The 19,588-nt window shown below is 34.5% G+C and overlaps 3 protein-coding genes across 3 annotated transcripts; 1 reads left to right on the top strand and 2 right to left on the bottom strand.

Annotated features, from left to right (window-relative positions):
- Window positions 1-4,532: 4,532 nt before the first annotated feature.
- Window positions 4,533-10,242, bottom strand: LOC107163744 (UDP-glucosyltransferase 2-like). The gene is made up of 4 exons (XM_015511302.2): window positions 9,212-10,242; window positions 5,986-6,205; window positions 5,680-5,899; window positions 4,533-5,084 (listed from the first exon to the last, which is right to left on the bottom strand). The coding sequence occupies exons 1-4, from the start codon at window positions 10,094-10,096 to the stop codon at window positions 4,790-4,792; spliced, it is 1,620 nt and encodes a 539-aa protein (XP_015366788.2). The 5' UTR covers window positions 10,097-10,242; the 3' UTR covers window positions 4,533-4,789.
- A 4,555-nt stretch (window positions 10,243-14,797) lies between these two features.
- UQCR-C2 (Ubiquinol-cytochrome c reductase core protein 2) lies at window positions 14,798-16,417 on the top strand. The gene has a single exon (XM_015511293.2). It carries the CDS (start codon window positions 14,920-14,922, stop codon window positions 16,252-16,254), a length of 1,335 nt encoding a protein of 444 aa, XP_015366779.2. The 5' UTR covers window positions 14,798-14,919; the 3' UTR covers window positions 16,255-16,417.
- Window positions 16,404-19,582, bottom strand: Srp19 (signal recognition particle 19). Its single transcript, XM_015511300.2, has 3 exons — window positions 19,332-19,582; window positions 18,980-19,236; window positions 16,404-16,641 (listed from the first exon to the last, which is right to left on the bottom strand). The coding sequence occupies exons 1-3, from the start codon at window positions 19,373-19,375 to the stop codon at window positions 16,511-16,513; spliced, it is 432 nt and encodes a 143-aa protein (XP_015366786.1). The 5' UTR covers window positions 19,376-19,582; the 3' UTR covers window positions 16,404-16,510.
- Window positions 19,583-19,588: the final 6 nt, after the last annotated feature.

Here is a 19,588-nt window from a genome sequence, read left to right as displayed (position 1 = left end):
GAAAAAGTTCAATTAAACTAACAATAAATTTATTCTATCTCAATAATTTGTTTACATTGTTTGAAATTATTTCTATACAAATAAACATATCCGTTTGTTAACTAAATTATTAAATAACTTTTAATTACAAATGTTACTTAATTTATTTTGTAAAAAGGTCTTCATTATTAATTTATAAAAACAGATGGTGCATAAAAAGCACATCATGCATGGCCTAATCAAAAACTAAGGGCGTAGCAACACGTAACCACAACACCGTACGGCAACACGCAGCGTCCGTGACGTCAGGTTAAACTGAGCGCAACACCCAATGGCAGACAACTATGGGCGGTACCTACACCGCGCAACGCCAAATCACAGACGACTATGGGCGGCACCTGCTCGACGCATCGACGCAATCACCATGCCTTTAAATACAAGTGCGTATCACAAAATACATCAGTACACTCGCAGCTGAACAATGAACAACATCCACTAACAACTGCAGGGATCATGCGAACACAAGACAGTAATAAGACACAGCCAAACAGTAAAGTTTCATTCCACTCTGAGTTCAAATAGTTCACCGAAACTCTCTTAACTCTACAAGGAGCAACCTATGCTCGATTCTACCAACGGCAACGAAATTTGCGTACACAACCAAACAATGACAGTCTTCATTCGAAGCTCTACAGCACACCGGAACGGCCATGTGAGTAAAAAATGTATTATAGTACAAGTATTATCCATACTCTCGTGGATTTATTTCTGTAGGACTTTTTACATAATCTCCCGGTGTTAATACTTAATTTGATATTTCTGTGTTAGATTATATTATTGGACACTTTCTGTTGATTTTTCTTTTAAACGTTTTTCACCGCAGCTATAGAAAATATCAGCCCACTCTAACTATTTATTTTCTGATTATCTTCGACATTATTACAGCGTTTTAGTTTTAGGACTTGGATAATAGGATTCAAACATTCATAATACCTATGTCACGCATATTCATATTGATGGTGTTTTTTGATTTTTCCCATATTTTCAATTTTACCTTCTTTAATATATAATATATTTTACAATTACTCGAATAACTTCCCCATATTTTGTTTCTCAAACAATTATCCATTTGAACTTTTTTTAAATATTTTTATTTGTCAATTATTCCTACTTTACCACTTTGTGCATTCATTTTGTAAATTCAATAAAAGATTGTATATTCGTAAAAATTCTTCGGAATTATGTTCTGACGAAGTGGTCGGCTGTACTGGTACGACGGACCTAGTTTGCAGATGGCATAGATCCAGTGACTTTCGAGTTCCGCCCAGCGCACGTCCGATGGGCGCCCGCTTGGTGTGCAGCTATTACGGTCCATCAATGCCTTCGGTCCGCACCCGAATCCGATTATTCGGTGGCGTCAAAGCCGTTGAATGACATACAAATCTTTTCGAATATAAATATATATGGATGCTCATTTGTGTGAAAGTCTTATAATGTTTCGTTTCTTGATAATTCCTTCCGACTGTTTTACACTTGGTTTGCAATCACTCGATTAACTTGTCCATACTATGTTCTTCTCGAAAATTTTCCGTTTTTAACTTTTTTAGTTACATTAAATTCTGATTGAAACAATATATTGTTTCACTGTAATGTGTGTTTTTCGTTTGTCAATATAATGCTTAGAAATTAATTCTCAGTATAGTTTTCAAGTGTCGGAATACCAAGGAAAGAAAATATTATTTTTGCCATAGGTGTTAACTCTTAACAAATTATTTCGGATACATGAAATTTTCACTGAAAGATTATATTGGCTTTTTCTATGTTTGATTAAATTTTCAAAATATTCCGGACCTTTTAAAGATATGTTATAGATATTTGAAATGTTCCATTTATTATGTTATATACTTTTATCAATACAATTTTATCCTTTGAGTAAAAACACTCAAATATGTAATTTTACATACATTTAGGTATTATATCAAAACTGTAAATAATTCAAATTTAAAGATATTTATCGTCCCAACAAAAACTCTTCGTCGAAATCCGTGTAAAAAATTACCAAGTTTAAAACAAAAAACTAGTAATTTACAAGACTTAGGCCTCATAAAGATGTTAAATTAAATTTAAAATTAATTCTATCTCAATTATTAGTTTATATTGTTTGAAATTATTTCTATACAAAAAATCATATCCGTTTGTAACTAAATTATTAAATAACTTTTCATTACAAATGTTACTTAATTTATTTTGTAAAAAGGTCTTCATTATTAATTTATAAAATGCACATCATGCATGGCCTAATCAAAAACTGACTAAAGAAAATGGACAAATTTACACACATTCAATGGGCAAATTCTGGATTGTGTGGTGTACCATAGGGTCGTGCCCGCTTTGCTTTTTTTTACTTGGCTTTGCTTCAATACAGTCACGCTGGATATTGAAAATTTATATAAATTATTTTGATGTTTAAAATTTATAGGATATTCATCTTCTCATAGTTTGGAATTGAAAATTAAAACAAGGTTTCACGTAAGTAGTCAATACTTAATTCTGCAACAACAAAATTTAACAACTATACACGGTTTTTATTTTTACAGTTGTTTTAAGTTAAAATTTAAATGAAATTTCCTATTAGTTAACCAAGAACAACAATTTTAGTAAGTTCTATTGTTGTAATTTCTATTAATATTATTCGTTAGTACTTAATAATTTCTAGAGTATATTTTCATTGAAATAATTTAATGTCGTTAAAATTACCATGTTTCAGTGTTTAGAAAAAAAACTTCATCGTTGACGAACACATTTATGTTCATAGTAAGTCAACGATACGCGAACGCCACTTTTTTTTTTTTGAAATAAAACGTTCACGACGTTTATACTTTTAATTATTTTAAGCGATTTTTAAGGCGCTCAATTTATTTACTATTTAATAAATAAATACATATAGTTTAGATACTTTAGAAAATATATATACTCTAAAGTCTAAATTGTGTTTTTTTTTCGGTTGTCCTATATGTAATTGGCTTTTTATATAAACTGCCGATAAACTATTCCTTTTTTAAGAACTGAACATGCACGAATTCATTTTTTTAGTGTACATTCCGAACACTGCTTATATTTTATACTTAGTTATACTTATAATATTATATTGAATATACTAAGAATGACTGACGGTCGGTTACATAATGAATCTGGTTATATTCAATTGGATATTATTTTATAGCTCAACGTAGAGTTAGTTCTCGAATATCTCTGGGCCCAATTTGAAAAATCATCATAAGAAATTGGGCCTCAACATTAATATACCAAAGGAATGTGATCATATTGATACTTGAAGGATATTGATAAAGGGTAATCTATTATTTACTTTTTATATATTATTTATAATAGCAGATTTATTTTACTTTTAATAACAGGCTTCAACGTAATTTTACAGGAAAGAAATTCAACGTTACTGCGTTAGTATTACAAAATATAATTCTATTAAATTCATTTCTGATCACCATGCTGCTGAATGTAATTCCACTTTAATTTCGACCTAAAACTCTGAAGATTTATCGTTGATTATGGTAATAGATCAGAGTTTTAACATGTCTCGGATAAATAAATTAAACTTAATTTTTTATAACTCAAATGTAACTGGCAATAAAAGATTAAAATCCTTATAAAAATAAAATGTATAATTATCTAAATAGAATTTTTTTTTAAAGCTTATTTACACTACAACAACAAAGGTTTTTAGCTTACATTTGATCAAAAGTTAAACAAGAAAAAAACATATAGGTAGGTTGTAGGTATATATACATTACGTCATTTTGTTTTAAATTTTACAAATTTATTATTATTAAAATGTACTGATTGCAGCTGTATTATTAATGTATCATCTTTAAATGCTTGCAGGTGGATAGTGAAACAGGATTTTAAGTATCTTGTGTGGTTCGGTGTATTTGAGGCTGATGATGCCAATGTGCTCAATTGTTAATGTTTTGTTGTAAGTATCACATGGCTTTCATTTATATTTGTATACATTTTCAAAATAATTAAAACTTTTTTAAGATGTATTTTTTTATAGACATTTGAAATTTTCTGTTTTATTTGGTTTTTAATTCTATTAAGTCAATTATGTTTTATTCTTTGGGTCAAAAAGTTTGGAAATTTAGTTCAAGGTTCAAGGCATAAGGTGAATAATAGAAGTTAGAAAATAAATACATATGCACGTTTTTTTTTTTTATAACTATTAATAGTTCACATTTTGACAACATTTATTATATTGAAAATTTAGAAGTTATTTAGTTTTTGAAATGTATAAACCATTCAGCTTTCATAGCTGGGGAGTGACATTTTAAAACAAGGTTTCGATATGTATATTGACAAAAAATAAATTACGAATTGATTTTAAACAAATCCAAGTTACTTTTATTTATAAATAACTTAGTAATGAATATAATGGAATTATTATCGATGTTATTAATAATGAAATCGATATTATTATATTAGCATTAGGTATATTATCAATCAAAATCCAAAACAATTTATTGAGCAAAGGCCGTATATTACAATATTTTAATAATTATAATGCTTTATATAACTTTTTTTCAAATAAAATGTATTTAGGTAATGTTAAAATAAGTTTATGATAGTTTGTGCGTTATACATTTAACAATATTATAGTAAATTGCATTTTTTAAATTCATAATATTCTTTTCATCAATAGTTTATAACACTACACGATAAATTTCAGTAGATGTATAAATATTCAACTTTTTTGTGTGGTTCCAAGTAAACGCGTGGACGTAAAATTAATAAAAGGCTAAGACAATTTCTCAGATTTTGGTTTGGAATTGTATAAATGTTTCAGACCGTACTTATAAATAATTTTAATAATGGTATAGCATACGAATGAAATTATTAAAGTTAAAATTAATATAGCAGCAATCACGTCCAAGAGAAAGTACTGATACCACGTTAGATTAAGAGCTTGTGATTTCAAGTGTGGCGCTCCATTGTGACGGTGTATATACTCCGTCCAGTAAACTATTAATTTTTCTGGTGACAGTGGCCGGTCCTTAAATCGTTCAGAAGTGATTTTAGCATTTATCGAGTATCTAGAAAATTATACGTAAGTATGCTGCGTTATAGATCAATACATATAATATTAATACAATATCACAAATTAGGAATATAATATATAGGCAAAGCTGGGAATGTTAGTCTTTTTTATCAACTAGTTAAAGTTTACTTTAATAAAACAAAAACTAACCAAGTGTTGCAGAAATATTAGATATCCGAATTTCTAACTTAGTTAACAGTTTGTTGAAAATAGTAACTTGAGTTAGATTAGAAGAGAAGTTAATTTTTTTTATGGATTAAAATACTTTTTTGTTCAAATGTAAATAACAGTTATCTAACTAGCCAAATAGCCATGATGTCACGTTTATCAAACAGTTTTTGAGATTTTAGAATTTTGGAATGAAAAAAAATAAGTAATAATAATAACAACTAACTAGTTAGGTTTTTTTTTCTAACGAGTTAGATTATGATATTTTTTTGTGTTCAATTCAATTCGTTATAAGTTTGAAAGTTATTGTTGGTGTCCAGCTTTTATGCTATTATTATAATTTATAATGTAGGTATTGGTGAAAAAGTGATCCGACAATTTCTGATTATAATATATATCATAATAATATTTAAATTATTTACTTTTCGTCGTTAATGAGTTCCAAAATAGAATTTAAAACCATGTCTGTGGACACCGATAACAGTTCCATAGAAATCGCCATTCCAGCATCAACCAAATTTGCAATATTTCTGTGTTGATCATAAAACAACGGAAATCCAAGAACCGGTACGCCAGCGTCCACGGTTTCATAAACTCCGGATATACCTCCGTGGCTGATGAACAATTTAACTTTGGGGTGCACTATATCAGGAAAATAATAGAATAACGCTTTTACAGTTCTCATCAATATTATTATAACCATATGAGTGTTGATCGGAAAATCGTACAAAGTATGTCACGTTGAGGAAACCATTTTTGTATCATCACGTTTGGTGGTATGTCATCCATTTGACCTTCATATTTCCATAAAACTCTTTGAGGTACTTGAGCCAGTGCTTCTTTAAATGATTTTTGAATGTAATCCGGCATCGTAGACATTTTCACCACTGAACCAAAAGTAAAGTAAATCACCCCATTGGGTGACTCGTCAATGAATTTTAAAATATCCTGAAAAAAAATGTGAGTAAAAAGTGATAACAATAATGATATAATGTATAATAAAGAACGTATTGCAATTATAGTTATCAACAATCATAATTTAGGTGTTGTGGTGCATTAAATTATACTAATAAATGTTTGATTATTTTATAAAATGTGTTATATGATTGATGGTGGTTTAAATAATATATTGTAAAATTGTGAAATATTTTAATTATTAAATCAATTAAACCCGCCGGCGTTGCTAGCTCCTGGATGGGTGACCGACCAGGATTTTTAGTAACAAAATTCTGGTCGAGCACCGTGGCTCCAGAGGCCAAGTTAAAATTTCACAAAACTTTATAACAAAAAGATTATATTTTATAGAATAATATTATGACAATTCTTATCACGAAAACATATTTTTAGTATTCTCGTATATAGTCCGTACAGAAATGTGTGCTACGTAATTTTCATGTTTTGAACATAATATATATATATAAGTAAAAAATAATAATATGATGGTAGAATATTTTTTTTATAGGTTCTTCATAATACAGATAACTGGTACATCGTATAATATTACGTCACGCTCCTATATGGCTCTATCTACATACTTTTGCGTGTCGTATAATAGTCGATATTATAATATGATTTTTTTGTTTGTAATTTTTTTTCAATGAACATTTCTTTTAAGTTTGGGCTTGGAAAGGGACCTCGGTCCTTAGCCCCTCCCCCTTCGAGCCACCCATGTGGATAGATGATCAACCGAAATTTTTATAGCAACAAAATACTTGCACACATATACATTATACATTATCCAAAACAACCGTTCCCCTACAAACATTTAATGGCCATATATAGTTTCCGGGTTGATGATTAAGAGGATGTCAGCGCACTATTTGTTTTCTCTCTCTGACCCACGCGTAACATACACAAAACGCATTTACGAAGAATCATTTTTTCTATGTCTTTAAGTAATTTTAGAGTAAAACTTTCCATTACAAAAAAGATAAAGGATAATATTTTTGAGGAAATGACATATTGATTTTATATTTTATTGATATTTGACTTTGTATTCGACTTTCAAAATAAACAAAAAAACTGTACATTTAAATAATGTTTAAATTATTTAGAGACAATATTTAGACAAATCGATATGTCATTTCCTCAAAAATATTATTTTCTATCTTCTTTGTAATGGGAGGTTTTACTCTAAAATTACTTCAACATATAGAAAAAATGATTCTGCGTATATGCGTTTTGTCTATGTTACGAGTGAGCCAGACAGAGAAAACAAATAGTGCGCTGACATCCTCTTAATAATAATATTAAAAAAAAAAATCATTACTAAAATATCTACAACGTACTGTTTACTATAGGACCTTTTTATAGTATAATATAGGTAATATTCAATATTTATACGAGAACTACTATAAAAGTACAAATTGTTTGTCAACAAATTTTTTTTTCTGAACCTTATTTATTTTTGATTTATGGAATCCAATAGAATACTTTCCAATCCTCTTGCATGATAGATATAATACAATTTAAATCGTAGATTGATTTAATTCACTTGCGCCGAAAATGCGTACCTATATATAATATATAGGTGATAAATAGTATTAAATACTAAACAGTAATAATATTTTTATTCATTTTTATTTTTATTTATTAGGGAAACCCACGGCGACATGGACCATTGGATGTATAATATACTACGGATATCTGATAAATGAGATAAGAAGTAATTTGAGCTATATTTTTGGTACAAATTTTTCAATTTTTTACTTTTGATACTAGCAATAATAAACTTAAAAATTGATAAAAACAATTTCCAAAAAATTCAATATAGCCAATTTGTAAATTTTATTTTAAAAAAAAATATGGTAAAGAAGTTTACTTAGTCAAATGGCTCATTCTTTACAATTTTTTTAAATATCAATATATTCTCGTTAAGTAAACTACAATCTAGTTTATGTTAAAAACGTTGGTATTTCAAAAAATTTAAATTTTTTTAAATATTTTATATGAAAATTTTTAATCACCTAAAATTTATAATTTTTGAAATTAATGTTATGTTTTACATTTTCAGTATTATAAAAATTAAAAATATAGCAAGTGTCTATGAATTATATTTATAAAATATATTTTTATACTATTTATTGGAACAAGTCATTTTGTTTTTCAGATCTCCGTGCCGCACCCTGTACTCTACGGCTTACTTAAATCCGCAATAAAACTTCGATTGTTTAAGTCTCTCGCCACGGCGTTTGCAATGCGCTTTATCGTGGCTTTAACTAGGGCCAAACAAGCCCCATTTTGCAGCCTGTTTTATTTTTTGTTAATATTATATTAAGATCTATATTATGTGTATAGTACGAAATATTTTTGTCCAATGAATTTGAAAATCAAAATGCATCGAATGTAACATGCGACATGCGTTTTTTCAACAAAATTGTTTGATCTTTTTAAACACGAGCTGATCTAAAATCAAAACCGATTAAATTAAGGCGAGTTGAGTTTTAATTTCATTTACTGAATTATTGGATTTTAAATTGACGATCCTATATAATATGTATTTTCATTAGATTTCATATACAGAGCAAAACCTCTCTGTTTAACGGAATCGCTTGAGAGTTGAGACCAAACATTTTTTCGTCATAGAGAGGAAGAAGTTGCATATATAATTTGCACCAGGAATGTTGACATTTTCCGTTACAAGGAGGAATCCGTTTAATAGAGGGCCCGTTATTGAGAGGTTTTAATGTATAAAATATTTTTGCCGACTCGTCGTGTTTCGGTCGATTTTGATCAATAGAGGTAAAAATTCCGATCATTCAAATCTAAGGTATACCTACTTGGGCACATTACTAACACTTCTAACACGCACAAAAAAGGACTAAACACATCACCGTCCAGTGCATTTCCGGTTCTACATATATATAGCTCTTCATCCCGAACGCTTTTTTATTTAAAACACGCAAATGCATAAAATGTATTTATTATCAATATTATATGTGCAGTTTCACGTACGGTTGGCAAGCTTTTTGGCTTATCCAAATGCAGTCCGCCGACGTGCACGAAGTTTGGCGGTACAGGCCTGGAGGCTTCGGTGGCGTAGTGGCTGTTGACGAACACCGCGGACGGGCGGACTGGCGCCACAGTGTCGTACGGTTTTGGCGCGTCTGCCCGCTTCAACGACCACTCCTTGTACCGGACGGCGAACACGCTGTACGCCAACAGGACGGCGTTGCGAAAGCGCTGGACGAACGTACGGGGCACCGCGTGGTCGGCCATCACGTGGGACACGACGGCCGGGTTCGGCACGTGTCCCAGAAACTGGCCCTCGTAGTAGCTGATCATCGGCGACGGGACGACGAACACCAGCGGCAGTCCCAGCACGGTGGCCGCGTGCGAGACGCACTCCGAGCCCATAGGTTCGACGATGACCACGTCGTAACCACCGCGGTCGGCCCGCGGCCGCATCGCGTCTTTCATGCGATCGTCCTCGAATATGGCGTCGCACAGCGACCGGCTGATGGTGACGATCAGCGGCAGTATGGACGCCGGCTCGACGAACTTGTCCAGCACCTCGGACAGGTCCACGTCCAGCTTCATGCGGAACGCCGCGGACGTGTCCACCTCCGTGTAGTTGTCCCGGTCGCCGTCCAGGAACGGCGTGAACACGGTGACGGTGTGCCCGGCGTCGGTGAGCGCCCGGAGCACGGCCCGCATAAAGTTCCAGTGGCTCTTGCCCGCTATCGTTTCCACGGCCAACACCCTTATGCCGTCCACCGGCGTCCACGGGCCGGCCGCCAGCGATAAACAACAGGCCACGGCGACGACCGCCCGACACATCGCGGCCAAGGCTGTGCTATCGTTTCGGCGGCGGTGGTAGACGTTCGACAATGTTACCATAATGTTATGTCTCCGGTATACGGTATGCGCGGTACGTTACCATATATATCGTGTATACGGTACCGCGGTATATTACGACGATGAGTTTATAGGTTGCGCTGCACGATTCCTGCCGTCCGCAGTCATCGATGTGATATCGTTTACTAGAAGACTTCTTATATAATATAGCCCTCTTACCACCTCTGTCGCACTAATATACATAATGTTTTATCATTATCGTTCATTATTATTAATTATCGCGGTAGGTATATCATTCAGTCGACCTTTTGAAACTCTAATTAGTCGTACCCATGCGCGTGCTTACAAAAACAATAATAATTTTATATCTTATATTCGTATATATAGGTACATAGTGCATTACAATATCTGACATTAAATTATATTATACGTATCTCGTTCGTATAATCGTTCTAAATATAATCATAATATCGTATAATCGTCACGTCATTTATTACTATAATTTCGAACTCGGTCATGGGCGTAGGCGCACGAAGAATGGAATTCTATACTTGCAAATATATATAGGTAATGTAAATATGTGCACATAATGTATAATGTATATAATTACTATACCGTGTAAAGTACAATATAATGAATAATTATGATATATTGACATAACGTCATAAAAACAAAAATAATGGTTAATTGATAATTACGCATATCATCATGTGGAATATTAATTATTGTATTATAATACATATATGTGGAATGTATAATAAAATAGAAGCTTTTGATAAAGAATATTTACAATTTTAGTAAAAATGTTAAGGTTTAGGCTTTGAATTTGATATGTTGTTACTTTGTTAGGAATTTGTCGATAACTATCTACTTATTTTTTGTTCAAAAGGGCGTGTGTCATTTTTAAGACAGATTCTGTTACTATTAATTCATTTGATTCTGTTTCAACTTCAGAAGCCGTATTGTGAGTAAAAGTTGTATAGAGGCATAGAGTAATTGAAACAACCGAAAGTTTAAATTTGTAATTTAAAAGCACTATTAATAGAGATGTGTGTGGTAAATTCTTACCGGGTAGAAAATTGTACATACATTATACCAATTTTTTTACCAAAAAAAATGTTGTGTGACCATTCTAATCAATTTCTATCAAAAATGTGTTTCCCGATTTGTAAAGAGATCTTTCTCATCAACATAATCTTAACTTGACTATTATTTTTCCATACTTATATAATGTTGTAACTATTGTATAACTCAGCTGTAAAGAAAATGTTTTGTTATAAAATAATCATGTTTGTTTTGCTTTTATCATATTAAATTAACAAAGTAGGTAAACCGCAAAAGGAATTAATTATACTAATACCTAAATATTCAATAGTATGCTCTGATACAGAATACATACATTTTTAGTTCTGTATATTGTTAAATTTGACAATTATAGTACACAACAATAGAATCACAATCATATATAATAATACAAATTGATAACGATGTCTCTAAGATTTAGCAATTTTACCATTTTTACCAATATATTGATAAATTTACCGACATTGTTTTTAACGTAAATTAACCTTAAAATTTAAAACTTAATTTTTGACTTTTGCCTATTCACAACAACCTACCATAACCAATGTTTTAGAAAACTTTAATTTATTTGCAAATAATGAGGAAATATTAATTGTCTGTTATTTACATTGTATTTTAAATCTTAAATCATTGGTAAAATATGTAGGTAATCTATAGAAGGATTATTTCACTTGATTATACTAGTTTTATATTAAATCAACATTCATTCATCGCGATCCAAGGGCTGTTTGGTTAGGTTTAGTGAGGTTCAATCTAACCTAACGCCTCAAACGGCGCTGGCTTCTAATACTGCTATTAATATTTAGATTTAAATTATTTCGATAACAGCAACGCTATCTACTGACGTTAAATAATTTTGAACTTGTATCTTGGAAGCTGCTCAATTTCCAAGTTGGATTTCTCGTCCATGTTTGATTTACAATAATAATGTGGATGTATAGAGAGAAAGCTTCCATTTGATTACTTTGTTGGAAGCCGACTCGCCTCCCGCCGCTCATCGCACCCGTACAGACTGTTCGTCACCGATCTCCGTTCCGGCGAACGCTTTCTCGTCGACTCTGGAGCGGAAATCTCCGTCATACCACCGGGAAACGGCCCATGCCGCTCACCGGACATAGTGTTGATGAACGCTGCGAACGGCACCCAAACCTCAACCTCACAAGCCAATTTGTTTGGACGTTAGAGATCGCAGACGTAGTTTGACCGATAATCGTCGCAGATTTTCTACATCATTATTTTGGTCTGCTGCAGGTCGAAGAGCGGCACAAACAAATTCGTAAGAGCAATCTCCGTCGTAGGTATGCCGTAAAGTCGTATCTTTACCACAAAATTGAACAGAAATATTGAAAAGTTTGCCCACGAGTCACCGGTCCCGGACAAGTTTTTACATATAAAATTGAACACGACCGGGTCGCCGTTATTTTCTCGTCCGCGCCGCCTACTTCCGGATCGACACATCATCGCGCGTAAAGAGTTTGATTATAATATACGTTAAAAAGGTATTTGCCGATCGTCTGCCTGCAGCGCTTTGGCTATTGTCCACTGCTACTCGTACCAAAAAAAGACGGTAATTTCCGACCACGTGGAGATTACCGGCGCCTAAACAAAGTAACGAGAGCTGATCGTTACCCGTTACCTCACCAGTCACCTCCACGACTTTACCGCGAATTTGGGGCACGAAGCACACGGTGTTCACCAAGCTCGATTTGGTCCGAGCATATAATACCATCAAATACCAATATTTTATTGCCGCTAGCAGGACATACCGGAGACGGCCGTAACGACACCGTTCGGCTCATTTGAGTTTCCTGTTGTGTGCTTTGGCTGGCGCAACGCCGCCCGGAAGTTCTAACGCGTAATCGACGATATTATGTTTCCTTTGCCTATATACATCGACGACGTGCAATCGCGACGAACACGAACAACACATCCGCACGGACGTTGTCAGGATTACGGTGTAGCTATTCACCCCGTAAAGTGTGTTTTCGCTGTCGACTGCACTTAAACTTTTCTGGGCCACATCATTAAGAGGACGCTACACCAGCATGTGTTGTCTCCGTCTTACACGCGTACTACCTACATAGCAAATTTTCGTTCGCTAGATTCAATAGTGTGCTGTTAGTTTTGATATTAGAGCGAATTGACCTATTATCAAACTTTTACGTAAGAACATTATATGTGTTCTCGTGTTGGTTTTTTACGATATTTTAATTTTTAAATGAGTTATGTGAATTTTCAAATATTCACACTTAACATGCTCATAACTCATTTAAAAATTAAAATATCGTAAAAAACCAACACGAGAACACATATAATGTTCTTACGTAAAAGTTTGATAATAGGTCAATTCGCTCTAATATCAAAACTAACAGCACACTATTGAATCTAGCGAACGAAAATTTGCTATGTAGTACGCGTGTAAGACGGAGACAACACATGCGGGTCCTCTTAATAAGGACACGTGCCGGACGTGTCATACGCGGCAATACTGGCAATTAAATTCATCGGGGAGTCTGACAATTTATAATGTAAAATATTATATTATAATCAAGTCTGTGACTTTTGTATTACACCAATAATAAATAATAATAATGTCATAACTATACACATTACACGGGACGATACAATGTCGAATAACTAAATTCAATCGTCTAATACAGTACGACGCTGCAGTTTTAGGTGATGTTAACTGAAAAGTTTACCTACGTGATGACTGCGATGGCGGAGACTTTGAATGAATCTAGTCTCAGTGTACTGAATAACATATTATTCTATACAATCTACCCCCGTCCTCAGCTTCGTCGTACTTATGAAATTCGGATACACAATTGAGTCTCTTATTAAGAGTTCGCAACAGTGGTATTTGTTTCTCCGACTCTCCGTCTTACCAGAGCGTATAATAATATAACAAATTTGCGCTCAGCAGAACACTTGTAGCTCCTTTAGTTTAAAAATTACAGTGAATCGACCTATGATGAAACTTGATGGTAAGAACACTATCTGTGTTTGTACGTTGGTTTTTTACGATAATTCAATTTTTAAGTGAGTTATGAGCATTTTTAATTTACTGTATATTATATGTGCTCATAATATTTACTTAAAAGTGGAATTATCGTAAAAAAACAACGTACAAACACAGATATAGTGTTCTTACCATCTAGTTTCATGACAGGTCGATTCACTGTAAATTTTAAACTAAAGGAGCAACAAGTGTTCTGCTGTGCGTAAATTTGCTATATTATACGCACTGGTAAAACGGAAACAACAAATTCCACTGTTGCAGTTCCACTGTTCCACTTGAGATCATTAAAACCCTAACTATCGGTAACTCTCATTGTGGAGATCTACAACAACGACGATTGTAACCGCGGTATCAGCGCGCCCCTCTTTGGTTCAATATTGTGTACTACCTCCACGACGCGACCGACGAACGAGTTCACTTTGTTTTCGGACGTCCGTCGTATAAATATATTTATATGTCTATGCTACAAACCGACCACCCGTCAACGGCGTCAACTCTACCAAACGATATACTTTGATAACGCTGGTGCTGCGATAACGTGTATTTTTCGTAAAAATATTCCAAAGAGTATAGAGACAAACGGTCTGTCTGTTATCACTGCAGCTGTTTTTCAATCATAGATTTTCGTTCGCTACCCGTTTGCCCTAACGCGATCACTTTGCTCGTACTCGAGTGTGAATCGCGCATTCTTGCTCAAGATCAAACTACTGTTCGCCGACGACAATAATTATTGTTGTTGTTAATCGGTCCGCGTAAAAAGATGTCCATGTCCACGCTGAAAACGCCCGTGATGAACAACATCGCCAAACGGTGTTACGCCAGCAAGGCGGCCGCGGCGCTGTCCGTCAAAGGCCCGCAGGTGCAGACGAAAAAATTGGCCAACAACTCGCTGGTCGTGGCCGTTCCCGACTACCCGACCAAGATCGGACGGGTGTCGGTGACCTTCTTGGCCGGATCGCGGTACGAAGAGCCGGAAAACTCGGGAATCTCACACCTGGTGCGCAGCTCGGCCGGTCTGAGCACCGAATCGTCGTCCACGTTCTCGATCGTCCGCAACCTGGGCCACTTGGGCGCCAACTATTACGCCACGTCCGACCGGGAGACGATCACGTACACGATCGAAGCGCACAAGGACAACCTGGTCAGCGGGCTCAAGTACTACATCGAGTCCATCTCGAACCAGACGTTCAAGCCGTGGGAGCTGTCCGACAACGTGAAGCGCGTCCAGTACGAACTGCTCAGCCTGTCGCCCGAGCAGAGGGTCTTGGATATGGCGCACAAGGCGGCGTACAGGCACGGCCTGGGCAACACCGTGTTCCTGCCCAAGTACAACGTCAAGAAACTCGGCACGGAACACCTGCTGTACTACGTCAAGAAGAACTTCAACGGCCAGAACGCCGTCATATCCGGCGTCGGCGTCGACATGGACACGCTGGTGCACGTCTCGGAAGACCTGAGCCTGCCCAACGGGGACGCCAACGGATCGGCCAAGTCAAAGTACTTCGGCGGCGACCTGAGAAAGTCAAAGCCGTTGGACGTGACGTATTTGGCCGTCGTCGGCGAGGGAGTCGGCTACAGTGATCCGCAGAGCGCCGCCTATGCCGTACTCCAGTACGTGCTGGGCAAGGGATCGTCGGTGAAATGGGGAGTCGGACAGGGAGTATTGGAACAGAGCGTCCTAAAATCAAACTGTTCCGACAATTTCGCAGTGTCCGCCGTGAACTACAACTATTCCGATTCCGGTCTGTTTGGTTTCCTGTTGGCGTACAACGGCAAAGACGTCGCCACCGTGTTGAAGCCTGCCGTGCAGAGTCTGAGGTCGCCCACGGTTAACGACACCGAAGTGAACAGGGCCAAGAGACAATTGATCCTGTCGCTCGTGTCTGCGTCAGAGTCCAGCGCCAGCGTCCACGAGAACATTACTTACCAAGCCGCCACCACCGGACAAGTTATGCCGTTTGAAAAGTTGATCGCGTCTGTCGAAGCCGTCACCGTCGAGGGTGTGAAGAAAGCAGCCGCCAAAATAGCAGGTGGCAAGCTGTCGTTGGCTGCATACGGTAATGTAGCAAACACACCTTACTTGGATAATTTGTAGTTTAGCGTTTGATTTCGACGATAGTAAAATATTGAACTCTAAATATACCTTTATTGTTTAAATGATTTTTTTTTTTTTTTACATTTACCTAAATGTCTGTTGTAATTAAATACATTATTAATAGAATATATAAAAAATAAAAATAAAAATGATAAAACACCAAGTTACACATTGTATTTATTATAATAAATTTTCACGACAAAATAAAATATATCAAGAGCTTAAATATAACCATATTTCCTTGGCGCGGTGTTCTCTATTTACGTCCTTTTTTCTTTTTGCTTCCACTCGGTTCATTCTTGGTTTGTTGTTCGGGTCCTGCTACCTTCATGACACGACTTTTTAGTTTCGGTATTTGCACACCACAATGTTTCATCAAACTCTCTCCTGAAACACAATTTTTAACGATCAAGCAAATTGGTTGTTTTAATAATTTATTTTTAACGGGCAATTTCCAAGAGGATGTCGCCACACTATTTGTTTTCTCTCTCTGGCCAAAGTGTAAAACGCATCTATGGAGGACATGTTTTTTATTTTTTATGTTTTTCAGTAATCTCGAGAGTAAAATCACAAGAGGAATGACATAATAATATCGATTTCGTGTTCTATAGTTATTTGATTTTGTATTCGACTTTCAGAACAAACAAAAAAAAATGTTGTGAATTTGAATGATGTTTAAATTGTTTAGGGGCAAAATATTTAGACAAATTTATATGACTTTTGCTCAAAAATATAATTCTGTCTATTTTATAATGGCTGATTTCACTCTAAGATTATTCAAAAAACAAAAAAACAAAAATTGTTCTGCGTAAATCCTTTTTGGTCTTTGTTGAGCATAAGCCAGAAAGTGAGAACTATAAGTGCACTGACATCCTCTCAATACATAAATTCCTAAAATAAAGTTTGAAAATTTAAAATATTAATCCTTCCAAAAGTGTAATATCAAACATTTTTGTTTCTAAAATGATCATTAAAATGTTTCTGTTCATAAAAATTGTATTTACGTCTGAGTGGTACCTACTTATTTATATAAAATATTTTTGTTCTCAACAACTTTAATAATAATTTTTATCAATATTACTTGTCTGATTTATTTTTTCACTCATATTTGGATGATATGTTTAACAATGTTATTACATTTTGCTGTAACATTCAATGCAGTGACTTATTGTAACAACCGTTTAATGTTGTATCATCACAAGCTAATAAGCGCTGATCAACTTTCTGTAAGGTTTAACTAGACAAAATCATTGTTGTGTCATTCCCTCGAAAATATTATTCTCCATCTCATTTGTAATGGGCGATGGTACCCTAAGATCACTTGAAAACATAGAAAATATGGTTCTGCGTCGATGAGTTTGGTCTACTTGGAACGAGGGCCAGAGAGAGAAAGAAAACAAATGGTGCGCCGACATACATTTTAATTTGACAAATAAATTGTCTACAATTCAATTTTTCGAGTATATACATTAATTGCTGTAGGAAAAAATTCAACGACCAGACAAATTGCAAAAAATGTCCAACACTGTGCAAATTAAAAAATGATAAACAGATCATAGTCACACACATTGCTTTTGGTTTGCAGTCATAGGATTAATGCACACTGAAATGCAATTTAGTGCATTGCTATGGTTGCAATTACATTTACAGATAACAATATTTGAAGAGTTTCTACCAATTTATCGTAAAAATGAGAAATAATTATTCACTCATATCACTACCTAATACCATATTTGAATGATTGTAATACATTTATTTGGAGTTATTGAGAAAAGATGAGATGCTTGAGGGAGAACCATCTAACTCCAAAACCGGGCACCGCTGTCTATGGCTCACAACAAATGTAAACTTAACTGAATGCCTCTCAAAGCAGGCATCTCAAACATCCTGTCAGAAGCCCTCCACCCAGACAACATAAGACAAATAATTACCTTTATTACTAAGTCCAACCTTATCAATAGTATTTAATATGTAACTTATATAACATGTAAATAATTTAGATTTAAACCCATTGTCGCCAATGGTCATAGTTGTCGAGGCTTAATTCAAATAAAAAAATTAATGTAAAGAATTTTTTTTTTGTCAAAAATGCGTTGCTGATGAGTATATTTTTGTTCTATGTTTTATGGTATTCACGGTAGGGTAATGTGGATAAAAAAAGTTTGGGAACTGCTGACTTAAGGTATTATATTATCTGTGTTTTCTATGACTTTTAAAAATTATTCGCCACTTATTCGTTGTTTGGAATTAATGACTGCTGCAAAGGACTGAATTTATCACAAAAAGTTATAAGTGGAAAAAAAATAGAACTCAGCCAGAAGACTTGAAATTTAACACTTCATAAAAACCGCCAATTATTATAATATTAACAAATTCATACAATTTCCTTCTAGCCCTGCTACCAGTGAATTTTAATTTGTAATATCGGTCTTGTAAAAACCGGCAAAGTAGTTTAATGCTTCGAAACAGTTTTAACTTTGAACTCTCTTTCCAAATATTTAAGTTGACAAACAAAATCTATGGGCATTGTTGAAATGTTTTTGTTTAGATTTTCAGTACAACATTTGAAAATAATTTAAAATTTCAATATTGTGTTTAGTTAAATTGATTAGGTTTTGTCGTGATTGTGTACCTACTCAAATAATTACATTGAGATTATCTGAAATTCCATTGTTAATTTTAAAATCTTTATTTATTACTTCTGAATTTTTTTTTTTCAACTCACTCGAAGGAAATGCTAGGTTGAAAGGTGTTCCGTCATCGTTCTTAAGTTGTACTCGTATCCGACCACGGAAGTGCCATTCCTTGCTACATTCACGAGAATACTGCTTGTTTTCGGCTTCGGCATTGAAACCGGACGCCTTGACCACTTCGAGGATCTCTTGGTAAGTGGGATTTTCCACTGCAAATTTTTTCGGCACAATACGTCCCTCGGCCAACGTTTTTTTGTTATTCAAATACGCTGGGTATATGCATATCCACCTTCATCGTAATGGTAACAAAGTTGGTTAATATTGTTTGCGGCCAAATTTCCAAACGGAAACGAAGCACTGATCGAAATCGATCGATCAACTTACCTGGATCGATCACTCGGTTTCTTCTCTGCGTAAATGCTCGACATTTTTCTTGAAGCAGCTCACAAACATTAAAATCAGAAAAAAAAAATATAAATACCGAAATTCCAATAATCTAATGCACAGTCATAGTGCGCCTTTCTATTGCTGTCGATTTACTTGAATTCAGTATTGATAATTTGTCGATATTAATATTGTGCTGTAGTACGAATAAAATATGTGGTTAAAAATTAAAATATAATAATGTTTAATATTTATCA

The sequence above is a fragment of the Diuraphis noxia genome, unplaced genomic scaffold, assembly GCF_037042655.1.
Source record: "Diuraphis noxia isolate RWA-SAM2 unplaced genomic scaffold, SU_Dnox_SAM2 contig0003, whole genome shotgun sequence".
In the NCBI taxonomy this organism is placed as follows: domain Eukaryota; kingdom Metazoa; phylum Arthropoda; class Insecta; order Hemiptera; family Aphididae; genus Diuraphis; species Diuraphis noxia.
This window is presented reverse-complemented; position numbering and strand designations above follow the sequence as displayed.